Here is a 14192-nt window from a genome sequence, read left to right on the forward strand (position 1 = left end):
CTTCCAAGCGTTTAAATGCTTGTTATTTGTATAAATGAGTATAATATATATATTTTTTAAGGAAATGAATAAAAAACTATTATTCTTCATTAAAAAATACATTATTTTGAGAACTTTGAATCGTATTATTCTTAGCAATTTCTTTGACATTTCAGATGCTGTCCACTTGCACCTTCTCAACGCTGGAATCTTCCGGGGAGGGGGGGGGGGCAGGAGAATGGAATTCTTCCAAAAGTTTCAGTTCCCAAGAAATATGAAAATGACGGACAGAATGCAACTGATCAAACAAAGGTGCAAGTACCTATTGGGTTCCCTACTTGAACAGAAGAGGTAAATTTGCTGTGAATATCAAATTGTGAGTACAAAACATGATGTGTTACATATGCATGTAAAATTAATATAGTATATACACGTACAGTGCATGTGCAGAGTCCGACAAAAATTGTGAACTCTTGGTAGCCAGAAAAAAATTGTAGGCTACCAACAAATTATTTATCCGAGTTAATAGGAAAAATCTGAAAGATCTTCTGAAAGACTCTTGCTCTAAAACAACTTGTCACCTAGACTTTTTTTTTCTTAAGTCACCTGTGTGACATGTTGCATCCAGTATATTTGTAGAACTGGTGCCTGATCTGTTACTTTGAGATTTCCAATGCTGAGGAGATCAATTTCAAAGCTGCTTTTTATTTGACTTTTCTTTGATTAACCTTGTTGAACCAGAAATTGAGCAATCCCTGGTCCAGCACCATCAGAAAGATCGTTTCACTTCGAGGACTTTGTGACCACAGCATATTTGACATGCCCCAGTCACCATCAGCGAACTCGGAACCCTCCAGTTGAAAGTCCGAGGTTTTTCTGATCAGGCCAGCACTGAGCATATACTTTAAACAGGAGTGTCATAGCGCTGACTGCACCATTACATTTTAGGGGCCAGTGAGCATATCGTCACCTCAGAGCAACAGTAGTGTTATTTCTGGAATTAGATAGTTCACTGTTGCTCTGAGCAACAATATACTGAATACTGGATACAGCACTAGGTATACGAATATATTAAGCTTAAAAGAAACTGTAGACAAATAAATATGAATTGTTTATAAAATCACCTACTTCTAAGATCAGTTTCAAACAGTCCGGAAGGGTGACCTTATATCGAGATACAGCTCGATTATATCTATTATGATTCATTTTACGACACTATTTTTGAAATTATTGATTAATATATTCAAACTAATTCATATAACTTTCTGAACTATATATTTTTCACGGATACGTTTGTTTTCTTTCTTCAGAGTCAAGTAATGAGGTTCGGTAGAAAAATCAAGTTAGTAGATAAAATGTTATACTTACTATAGTTGGGGCAAACCTAATTTGGCAGTATTGTGAAGGCTAGACAGATCCTATCTCTGTATTGCATCGTTGCCAGGTTAGGTTTGGCCGAACTATACCTACCTGAAATACACCACCAGCTCAGTCATTTCAGCCGAGGACTGCAGTTTCGTGCTTATTAGCACTCAACAGCCCGGCATAGGAAGTGACTGAGCTGGAGGTGGAAAACGTCTTAAGGAAGCCAAGAGTGCCAAACAAATTGAGTGCTAATAAGCACAAAACTGCAGTCCTCGGCTGGAATGTCGGCTGGTGGTGAATTTCATGTATTTCTGCCTTAGCCCTGGCCAATGGGCGGTAACTTACAGAAATTATAGCTACCTACTTGGCGAATCAGAAGAGATTGAAAATTGTTTTTGAGTTATTGCCTGGCACATTCCATTCTAACACATTTACTACAGACTGCTGCTTGTAAAATTGAAATTATTAATGAAAAAAATTATAGCAAAAAAAAAAAACATGCAGCAGTTTGTCAAATTAACTATGTACTTAAAGTAAAACGCCTAATATCTCTTCAAACCTCGACACAGTGCTTTGAACTACTTATTTCGCTTGCTGTCAGCTTATTTTCCTGCTGCCAAGAAAAAATCTAGTCAAGTATCCTACCGTAGGTAATTTTTTTGTTTTGACGTGTATGTTTATGACCGAACTCCTGATAGTGTACTCAATAAAAAGTTTATTTGTTACCAGGAGTGTGCACAGGAGAGGGAAGGGACACCCGCGCCCGATAGGGGCCCAATATTTTTAAAACTAGGCTTGGAATTTAGAAGTAAACAATATAAAGGGGGGGGGGGGCGGAAAACTCATTTTGTGATGGGACCCAAAATCTCTGTGGACGGCCTTGTGTGTTACATATTTTTGATAATGCATTGATACTCTTATCCTTCTTTTGTAATTTAGGTCTCTGACAATAACTGCAAATAATTGGAGTTGTTGAAAGATGGTCAGGTTGTACCTACGATTCTTACATTTGATCTCCAAGTATGAGTGCCAAAGATACAGATGATGACAGCAAAGGAAACTAATAATTCCGCATTTGTGAAAGTAGATAATGTTAGAAATCGTGTAGCACAAATCTGCAATAAATGAGTTTGTGTTGTTGTTGTTTACAATCCTTCATTGATCCAGCGGCAGCTAGATCAGATTCATGATGCCATGAACCCTAGCGAAGTCAAGCACCAGTAGTGGGCCAGCAAAGACATCTGCCAGAGTGAACCCCAAACAATCAAGGATGTGGTCGGGGGATGCCGGTTTCAGATTGCATTTGCTGCACAAAGAGGAGATCTTACACCCAGAGTCGAAAATCATGTTCTTCAGATGACCACTTATGAGTCTCTAGACGGCCGTTTGATCATGTCTGTCACCCTCGAAATCTAACGAGCCTCCCTGGGTCTTCCTGCAGTACCAGGGATAATGTTTTGTAATAAATGTTTTGTTTTATTGAAAACAATGTTAAATATGCACAATTGATAAGTTTATATAACTTTGATAAATTTAAAATTAATGGTAGTTATTGTTTAATGAAACATTGCATGGCTAATTACAGGAACTGTTTTTTTTTTTTTTTTTGGAGGAAGGGGGAGGAGTGTAATTTTTGTGAAGACTGATTTAAAAAAAAATAATTTGAATTTTGACATCTTGAATTCAAATTATGTTTTTCGCAATCACATATTTTTTACGTGTGTGCAGGCATGTGTGTGTGGGTATTTGTCTCTGTGTAGGCATGTGTATGGGTATGTGTCTGTGTGCAGGCATGAATGTGTGGGTATGCGTGTAAGTGTGTGTTGTGTAGGCATGAGTGTGTGGGTATGCGTGTAAGTGTGTGTTGTGTAGGCATGCGTGTGTGTATGTAGGATATGGACGCAACCTGGAGACGGTTTTTGCTGGAGGAGCAGCATCGTGAGGCCAGTCGACGGTGGTGCTGGCAGAGGGAGGCGGTGGGAAAATAAAATCACAGCACGCCAAAAACAGTCAAATGAGAACAAAAAGCAATCGTGATTGCTCAAAAAAAAAAAAAAAAAAAAGTTGTAATGCTATTTACAAAAAAGCAGGAAGTATTTCAAGGTTAAAATATTTTTTTATATCGTTTTGCTGTACTTGGTTATTGATTGCATCTTTCTCTCAATTATACTGCTACTCGTAAATTGCATTTTTTGTCATTTTCTAAACCAAACGTTCTCTCTTTTTTTTTTAAAGTAATGTTTCTTATAAAAATAAAAAAAAAATCAGCAAAAAGAAATTTAACAACATTAAATATTTACAGAATACTGAACACTTAACTGTAACTTGCTCGTAAAAATATTAAATCCAATGATAAAATGAAGTTCTAATTATTTAAAAGGTTACTTTTATACAGAAAACATACATATCATAAGTGTAAAAATAAATCAATAATTTGCAATTAATAACCATTCATTAAATTTCAATATTTCAACTATGCTGTTGCTTTTAATAGATGTAATACACCACTGAACAATCAAAATGTGATTGAAAAGATTTTTTGTTTCAAAGTTTTATGTACAGGGTATCTGTTATATTCAGTTTACAAGTCCATGATTTTCCGTTGACATTTCTCACAATAAGTGTGCTTTGTGAAAATAAAATTGCATCTGAGCTGCGGTTACCACCCCCCCCCTCAATATACTTCTCAAAATTCAACTTAAAGCAAAATGTATTGAGCTAAGCTATTATTATAACTAAAAACCAATAAAAGCAACAATTGTTTGTGATGCAAGTTACATGGAAAAAGTAAGATCAATATATTTTTTTGCGATTTACAATGAACCATGAAAATTTAAAATTACAATACATTTTAACTTCATGAGATTAAAAAAATATTTTTTATTCTAAGAAGAAAAAGAACCACACAAATAAATGGTTATGGTTATAAAGTTTCGGTAGCTTTCTAGAAAAAAAAATGTGTGTGTGTCTTTTTTCAGATTTGTATTTAACACTAAAAGATAACTTGCAGATATCCGGAAAAATAAACACACGAAACGAGAATGACATGACAAACGTAAACAAGGACAACAGCTGCAGTTACAGGTAACTTCATTCCCTCATTCAATTTTGTGATTGGCTGCCTCAAACTTCTGGCCATATGACGAAACGTTGAGCAAGGAAAACATTCGATTGCAACCCTACGCGTTTCGATCGAACGTCAAAAAGCAAGTTGAAGTGCAAAACTCGAACGATTCCGAAAACGTTCGAATTTGAAGGAGAATTTCGACCGCTCCTGATTCGATTGAACGCGTTTCAGTTGAATTCCCCGCTAAAATAAATATTATTTATTTGGGAGATATAACCACCCAATGTTTAAGTTAGTTGATTAATTAACAAAAACGTTTCCGATTCGATCCATCGCGCTTCGAAACCATGCTTGCCACAACTTAATTACACACAAAAAATTTGATCAAAATCGGCCCAGCCGTTTAAAAGCTTTATGGTGACAAACGTTCCCACAGAAGATTTTTATATATTAAGATAATTCATTAAAAAAGGGAACGGCATTTGAAGTAATATCAACAGGGTTCCAAAATTCAGTGAAAAATCTCTGGAGTGACTGACTACTGTTTGTTTCTGAAATAATTATGGAATTAAAAAAAAAAAATATTAAGCACTTTTCATAATGCACCCAAAAAAGACAAAATAACTTTTCTGGGTCAGAAAGTACAATATTTAAGTGTTCCTGTAGTTTTCAACTATTCCAATAAATTGACTCCACAAACAAGGAAAAGTGCGGCTCAAGTCAGTGTAGAGAATTTCTTATCATTATCTAACTTTCTGTTATAAGTGTTAGTGTTGAAACATGCATATTTTTCTGAGAAAGTTTGGTTATAAATGACTTGAGCCACACTTTTCCTTGTTTGTGGAGTCAATTTATTGGAATAATTGAAAACTACAGGAATACGTAACTATTGTCCTTTCTGACCCAAAAAAGTTATTTTGTCCTTTTGATTCATCATGAAAAGTGCTTGGAATTTTTTTTTAATTCTGCTATTTTATTCTTTTTAGTGTAAATGTATTTCAGAAATGGAATGATGACCATCACAAAATTTCACCTCTCTTTTTCATATAAATGTTTTATACTAAAAGGAAAACAAAACAACTCTCATTTGGTTTTCGCTAACTGAAAATATTTTCATTTCTTGATGTTGAGTATTGCAATTCACTGGTTCTTGTGAGAGGTTTTGATGGTGTCTCTCTAGAAGAATTTTAACATTGAGTAGGTAGGGGAGAAAATTGGTGCCTTCAGAAATTGGTCATTAAAGGAAGTGGTCGCTGTATATAGGCGATCCTCACAGAAGTTTTACTGTACTGTGTACCACAATAGTTTGATATACACTGAAATCCCATTAGAACAAACTTCGAGACACTGCAAATTTTGCTTGTCATATCAGAAATTTCGTTTTGATGGAATTTAAGCAATTCAGTGGAAGCTAAATCAGGACAGAAAATTTATTTAGTTGAAACAGATATTTTGTTGTATTGATATTTGTTGTAAAGGCACAAATGATATTTCATTCAATGCAAACACTGCTTTAAATTACTAAAATATGTAACAATATGCATTTTTTGCAAAAAGATAATAAAAAAGACTTGCAAGAAAATAATTACCAATCTCCCATAAACGCCAGTAAATCGACCCTGAGCTTTTTCTTTCCTGAAAGCATTGATCATTTGGTTACGACTTTGGGTGGAGGTCATAGAACTTTTTGCCTCTTCCAACTTAATGCGCTTAAGTTTCAACTGCAATAAAAAAGAAATTTAATAGAGCATTACAAGAGCGCTTCTTTTATTAGAAATTTTACCCCACAAGAATTGAAGTCTTTCACTATAATATTTTCGACGTCAAATAAAATCTAAAGGTCTTTTATTCCTCATGCAACATTTATTTCTGTCTTGTCCTTTAACTTATACCAACAACAATTTTAAATTAATCTAAAAGTATTCGGTAATAAAACACATTCAGAAGATCTGATAAAGGTTAACTAAAAGATTTCAGAGAGCATGTCACATTTAAAACCAGCATTAGAATATTTTTATTGAGTTGCAGTACTCAATACATGATTTAAATTCAACACAGCATAAAGAGAAACTAAATAAATTTAGTGACTGGGAAAGAAAGTTTTCAGTAACTACATAGTTTTCCCATACTTTTCAAAAGAATGTTTCCAAAATTTCTGATACTGTGAAACATCTGCCAAAGATATCCCATATCATAGAACAAGGAAGGACACTAATATAGTGTTGAAACTTTATTTGCATGATTCTTTTGCAGCTTTGAGATATTTGGAATGCATTTCAAGTGGTTACAGGATTTAAAGGGCAATATGGAAGAATAAATTATTTGGGTTCAATCTCATTTCAGAAATTTTCAACTCCTAACTACGAAACATATAGGGTGTCTATAAAAGTATTCCAGGGTTTTAAAAGATCATATCAAGTTAATGTTATGAGTTAGGTAAGGGCAGTCAACTTTGAGGAAATCAGTAGCTCATTAAGTTTTATGCCCACCTGCTTTAGTTTGTTTTTCAACACTAGGATAATCATTTGTATGGCAAACATCACTCTAGACATGTTGGCCAAGACATGAGAAAAGACTGAATCCCATTTGGATATGAGCCGTGCACCAGACTGGGCACATATTGAAATCTACTAAATTATAAAATTCTTGATAAATTAACCTTTAATTACAAATATGTATAAAAGTAACCTAATTTTGTGGCTAAATTAAAAATTTTTTGCTTTGAAATCCTGAAGTTATTTTATGGACACCCTGTATATCAGAAAATTTTGATAACACTACACTCCATTCACGAAACAGATAGACCGCAAGTTAACAGACTGGTTGCCAGAAGATTTGCCACTAGGAACTTTTATGAATTTTCTCTGAAAAAAAGAAAAAAGTAAACCAATAGTGTTGTTCCCATTCACCATCTACTAGGCACCAATTTGTTCTGCCCAAGCCAAACACGTGCTTGACTCAGTCAAATGGTGCATTTTTTTGTCTACGCCTAGTCTATCTTTCCTGCGAACACAGAACAAAAAGCTTTAAAAGATTTCAATCAATCAATTAATTTAACACTTAATTTTGTTCTTTACATCATTTAAAAAGTTAGAATAATTTGTTAAATTAAATAAGCAAAAAAGGAAAACATAACATTCATTATTTTGATACATTAACAGATAACATGCTTTAGAAAAAAAAAGAAATTAATAAATACAAAATGCAAGAAATAAAATGCTAATTTCAGAGCATTAATATTATTCCCTTAAATACCAACATGTTTTACATTGAATTCATTAAATACCACATATTTATATGGAATTATCTACTACAAACTTACCCTTTTTTAAAGGCGCATATACTCTAGAAATTAAAAAAAAAGAATATTTTTCCTTTCATATTCTCAAAGTTTAGACCTTTAAGAATAAGTTTCTAAGAGGATTTATGGAAATTCAAATTATTTTTGGAGTTACAAGTAATTCTGTTAAAATAAACTCTTTTGTTGAAATGAGACTGCAAACTTGAAACATCTTTTTCTTGAAACTTTTCGATATGGTTGACAGGATATCTCAAGCTCTAATGCACTGATTTATTTGAAATTTGGTACAGACTTCCTTAGTACTATCAAAATTGTCTCTACGTAGGGGTTTTTGCAATTTTTGATTTTTCTAATTTTTAAAAAAATACCAAAGTTCAAAAAAGGAGCCAAAAAATGAACTTTTTTTTTTCAAAAAGACGCCATTTTGTGGAAAAAAAATTATTTTCAAATCGACTACCTCCAGGCAATTCTACATCCTTGTTTGGTAAGAATGAACCTTAACTTTATGTTTCAGATCACCGGGAGGACTGGAATCACGTCAACCAGGAGCCCCTCCCCCCACCCTTTTTTTTAAAAAGTTCCCTACTTGGTCAGCTTCCACAAACTACAATTTTGATTTTTTTCCCAACTATTATGCGTTTTTATTCTTTTAAAATATTGATAAAAATCTCATAAAAATGGATAGTAAAAATAGCTACTAGTTTTTTTTCTATTACGCCCGTAAATTCACCTTAAAATCAAGCCTCTAGACTAGATTACCCCCCCCCCCCTCCCCCTGATTTGTCCTCATATGGATTCATCTTGTGGCAGGGAAACAATTGGTGGAGGAGTTTATAAAGGCGATAATTTGTCTGCAATTCGCAATGTTAAGACATGCTTCAACCCTATTCTTTCCAAAAATGTTTATTAAACACAAAAATAATTTCAAATTTTTCATTTTCTAATTATAAATAAAAAAAAAGTTCTCTAAAAACAAGGGAAAGTTGAAAAGAATGTATGGATCAGAGTACAAAATGGGTTGACTATTCAGCTTACTGACGACTTCCTTTCATGAGTTTTAAGCGTCTAGGACAACATGGCAAAAGGGACAAAATTGAGATTTTAGACTTCAAAGTGAAAATATTTAATTGTATAATTGTTATTAAATGTGAAACTCATTGAAATGTTAAATATTCAGAATATGAATAGTGATATGTTAAGAAAAAAAGAGGATAAAGTAGTGTTAATTACTGGTTGGACAGAAAGATTAAAAGATTAACATGAACTACTTCTTGCTATGAAAGTTAAATTTATTGTAATTGTTAACATATTAAAGGTGTACATAAATTAAAACAAGAATTTCATTTTCTTATATAAGTTCATTTAATTAAAAATGTGTGACGTATTTTATGAGTTGAATGCATAGTAAATTAATTACCTCTTGAGAAAGATTTTGTTCCTCATTTTTAGAATTTAGCAGCTGATTTTTCAAAGATTCTAAATCGGATTCCAATTTTGCAATGTATTCCTCATCTTTTTTCATTAATCTTCATAAAGCACCATGAAAGAAAATTTATATAAAAAATAATTAGTTAATTGAACCCACAGTGAATAAAACATTTTATGCTCATCATAAATACAACAATTCATAGCTTAAGTGCTGCTTTAATAATTTAATAAATTTAACAAAATACCAGTGCAAGTCTAACTTGAAGAAAGTTTTGAAATTTAATAAATTTAAAATTTGAACAAAGTTGGTTCTTAATGGGGAGGGGGGAGGAGAATTGTTCACTATCTTTTCTGGCAATTAATACAAATTTCTGGGTTTTCAAAGTTATCAGCAGATTCTTTTGGGATGATGCTATTTCAAAATTAACATTTTTCAGTAACACATAATAAACAGTGTTGTTCTCGAGTCTTATTTAACCCAAGTTCTAAGTGCACAAGAATCCAAGTAAATCTGGGTCCTTTTAGCAAAAAATGATTTCAAAAATGAAAATAACTAACAGTTCTTCCTGTTAGAAAAATACTATAGATCACACAAGTGCACAAAATGTTTCTTCAAATTGATTTTAAAAAAAAGTACAGAACCTCTCGATCATCCGAAGTAATTGGGACCGAACCAACTTTGGATAATCGAAATTTTCGGATTATCGAGGATTCATCAATAATAATCTAGTTTAATATGTTAAGTAGACTAAAATTATAGCTAAAAATAAATTTATCTCTGAAGCAAAAACTTACAATGGTTTAAATGGAAGCTTCACTTGGTATAAATTGGCCATTCTTTTGGCGTGCAGCTCTATCCTGAAGTTCAGAGGAATCACAGTTCCTGTTGTTCTAACCAAACATGGAATTTTAAGAAACACTCAAAAGCATCATTGTTAATGATCTTATTTACTTTGAAATTACTATCATCTTCATCCTCATCATCTTCTTCTTTTGGAGAATTTCGGACTGCTGCTATTAATTCCTCATCATTGAGCATATGATGACAAAGGACAAGGAAGACAATTCAACCAATCTGTGATTTCTCTATCCTCACAATTTTCAAAACCTTTCATTGCTTGAACATTCAGGAAGTCTTTCACAACGTCTGTAGCATTTTCAACTGCGCTAGTTGAAAAAAATTGGCAAAAGTTTTCGCCAACTATCTGCACTCTTAGTTTGGAAAGGATGGCTTGCATACAAAACAAATGCGAGGGAAAGAAAAAAACTTTAAACATGGGTGTTTGTTAAGAGAAAATTTTGGATGATAGTAGAAAGTGAAGATGAAATGGACTTCAATTAACGGAGAGTTTCAGTTGATCGAGGCTCGGATAATGGAGGTTCTACTGTATTACATTTTTGAATTATTAATTTATTACACTTAAATCATTTTATTATATGCATTGTTAGAATTTTGTTTCTCAGGAGCTTTGCCTTCAATCAACAAGTTTAACCATACCATTACTGCAGACTCTCACTGGTGTTTTAAATTTATTTTAACTATCAGTTTGTTGTCACTCTCAGCAACAATGAGATGACATCTGCCTCCAGCTCAGTTATTGACTACTCCGACAGACAAGACCATAACAAAATAATATTTTCCTTGCTTTCAAATTTAATTGCTTTGGAATTGAATGGTATTTTAAAAAATGGAGCTATTTAGTGTTCCAAAATTTGACTGGTAGGTTGGAGGGTGGGGGGGGGGGGGGGGAACAGAAGTGATAGAAATGCATGGTTAATTTTTATACCTCAAAGTCAAGGGCGCCCATATGCAAAATTTTAAGGGGAGGCTCAAAAATTTTCCCATGGTTTAGCAGAATATTTTCCCCATGGAAACCAATTTCAGTACAGATTAGAGATATAAAAATTTGACCAAAATTTCCCCATGGAAACCAATTTCAGTACAGATTAGAGATATAAAAATTTGACATTTTTAATAACTTATTCATTATTGGCTGGAAAAGAAATTTTTATACATTTTTGCAAAGAGAAAAGCACTAAAAGCAAGGAAGTTCTCATTTCTAAGGGGGGCTTGAGCCCCCCCTTGCTCCCCTATATGGGCGCCCTTGCTCAAAGTCAAACTAACGTAAGTCAAGTAATCGCTACTTTACAGGAAAGCGGGAAAAACAAGTCACTAGGTACAGACAAAGGATTAGACTTGTGCACTTTTAACACTGGTAAATTATTAAAGTTTTTTTTTTTTCAGAATATGTTCATATAGCTCGGTGCAGAATAGGATTCTACATCCAATGCTCTCAAAAATGGAAAATTGTTTCGGACTTACTCTAATCCAGCTCTGAGGTACAGATCTTTACTGACTCTGAGGTACAGATTATTGCATACTGAGGTACAAGTCTGCAACAGAAACAACTACCTCTGGCGACCTTGAAGTGATGTCTACTTAAGGGGTCACAGTACCTCAAAGATGAACAAACGATAAAAAAAAACTTTTTGTTGCTTATTTCAAAACTAAAAACTGTTCCAAAAACAGGGAAAAAGTTTCGTTGCTTTAGCTCAAATATTTAAAAAGTTATGAGGGGTTTTAAGGGCGTGCTTGCTATGTGTTCTTATGCAAAAGAAAAACTTTAAATTGCTTTTTCTTGATGATCGCTTTTTTGTGTTTTCATGTCATTAGAATCCCTAAGGATTTTTTCTATGAAAGTTATAGCTTTAAAGTAATAGTTTTTGCAATTAGCATAAAATATTTAACAAAACTGTGCATTGGATAATCAGTTTATAAATTACTCAAATGTTTAGAGCACGTTATACCTTTAAAAACCAAATTTTTTTAAAAACATTACATTTTTTTACGAAATTTAATCACAGAAAATTTTATAATTAACACAAAAGCAAATGAATGCACAGATTTTTAGGGATGATGATTGTGATCGTTTAACAAACAAAATTTTTTTAATTAGTACAAAAACAAAAAAGCCTTAGGAATTTAAAATAAATTGAAAATTCCTAAATTTTTTAATAAAGTAGGCAAAGTTTAAAAATTTTGAAAATGAATTATGGATTACGAAATAAGTATGCCTGTTACTGTTTCGAAGAAAAATGAAATTTTCTTAAATTAAAAAAGAATGTCTAAAAAGTAATGTGACCCCTTAACTAAATAAAAATTTGGTAAACTGACTTTAATTAAATGAAGTTTCGGTTAAAACAGTTTCAGACAATAAAGGTTTTACCGTCTTATTGAAAAGTATTTTAGTTCAATTTAGCCCTTCTACTATTAATGCATGATGTTTTATGCACAAAACATGTCATAGCTCACAAACCATGTTTGGTGAGCTAACTCAACCAAACAGTAAAAATTGATCTTTTTTTTTTTTTTTTAACAAATCAAAAAATAAACAGATATTTGATTTATAATATATTTAGCATGGTTTTAAAATCCTATCAATGAGTTCTTTAATGGATAAGACATCTGGACATCAACCACAAGAGAAATCAAAATTGACTAAAGAAAGTAGAAACAAAAATTAGCTAACTTTTCCTCAGCTGCAGTAACAGTTGTGTTTTTTTCTAAATCAGAAACCAGAGAGTTAAGTTTGTCCTTTTCTTTCTTTTGAGAACTTGTGTAAATATCACGTTCTGATTGCAGTAAATTCATCTAAAAAACATCAATGACAGTAAGTGATTTTTCTGTAATTCACAGGTAAATCAGAACATTGAACAATTTTATTTCATATTGCACATTAAAAATACAATTTGTTTATAGATGAGAAATGGATATATTTAAAGCAAAATTACATTTTGCAATATCTTTCTTTTCTATGTTACTACTTTAATAAGCTAACATATCAAGAAATACCAAAATATATATTGAAGATAGTAAAATAAAGGTACATATTGCAAATATAAACTGCAGTACAAAATACTAACCTCAGATCGAATTTCATTGCAAATTTCTTTGGACTTAACTAACTGATTTTCAAACTTATCTTTCTTTTCTTTTAGAGCATTTGTTTCTTTTTGTAATGATCCCAAGACCTAAAAGAAAATGTATTTCAACAAATGCAAATATTTTGGTCTATATATTAAAAAATAACTGTTTATTAAAAAAAAATCAATGTATTTTGCAACATAATTGAAAACACCATTTCATGTTAAAAATTAATTAACTGCAGTCAACTCTCTGGAATTCGAAGGTCTAAAATCTACAATTTTGTTTAACATCTGCACAAGACTTGAGATGTAAATGAATGTTAAACATAAAGAACTGGGTTCTTATTTCATGGTTTAAGTTCCATAAATATATTCGAAATATAAAAAATCCATCGCAGGGGTCAGATAGGGAATTTTTAAAAAACTAGGACGTAATTTTGACAAAATTTTAGGACAATAAATATTAAATATCAACAAAAATAAACACCACTATTTTGAACATATGCTCCGTTTCTGTCAACCTTGTTACGGACTGCACCCCTTTCTCTTGTGGGAAAGAAAACGTATTTGTAATCAGTGAATAAATATAAACTGAAAAGAAAAAAAAGATATATATATATATATATTAGTTCAATTCAGAGCATTTGCTCAAAAAGTATTTCGCTGTAGGAGAGGGCAGCACACACGTTTCCTCATTTCATAACCATCTGATTTGGAAAAAAATATTTTGAAAATTTTTGGTTATAATAACTTGATGTACATAATTATTTTATTTTGACTTATGTTTGTTTTCAGATTTATTTTCACAAAATATTACCAATAATATACGAGTACTTATGTCTTATCGAAACAGGAAAGTGGGCAAATCAAAGCCAGCAGTTGTACGATTTTAAAGTGAATTTTGAGTCTTTTAAAAAATAGGATTATTTGAAAGGATAGTACAGTAGCTTGAATTCAAAGCTAGTAATTGTTGGTCTTAGTTTTTACACTTAAGAATTCATATTTTATACAGCAAGACTTATATCCTCATGTGATAAATGTGTTTCAATCTCATGAAAAGAAAAATACAGGAAGGTTTTTGCAATGTGCACATTAGGGTGGATCGAAAAAAACGAAATTTTGAAT

The 14192-nt window shown here is 32.2% G+C and overlaps 1 protein-coding gene across 1 annotated transcript in view; it reads right to left on the bottom strand.

Annotated features, from left to right (window-relative positions):
- LOC129220849 (structural maintenance of chromosomes protein 4-like) overlaps positions 1 to 14192 on the bottom strand; it is a 135482-nt gene that overhangs the window by 64899 nt on the left and 56391 nt on the right. Inside the window, exons 10-13 of the mRNA XM_054855280.1 lie at positions 13065 to 13172; positions 12671 to 12792; positions 9130 to 9238; positions 6001 to 6132 (exon numbers count right to left, since the gene is read on the bottom strand). Of these exons, the coding sequence (XP_054711255.1) occupies positions 6001 to 6132; positions 9130 to 9238; positions 12671 to 12792; positions 13065 to 13172 (471 nt within the window). The remainder of the gene's footprint in view (positions 1 to 6000; positions 6133 to 9129; positions 9239 to 12670; positions 12793 to 13064; positions 13173 to 14192) is intronic.

This window comes from Uloborus diversus, chromosome 4 (assembly GCF_026930045.1).
Source record: "Uloborus diversus isolate 005 chromosome 4, Udiv.v.3.1, whole genome shotgun sequence".
Lineage (NCBI taxonomy): Eukaryota > Metazoa > Arthropoda > Arachnida > Araneae > Uloboridae > Uloborus > Uloborus diversus.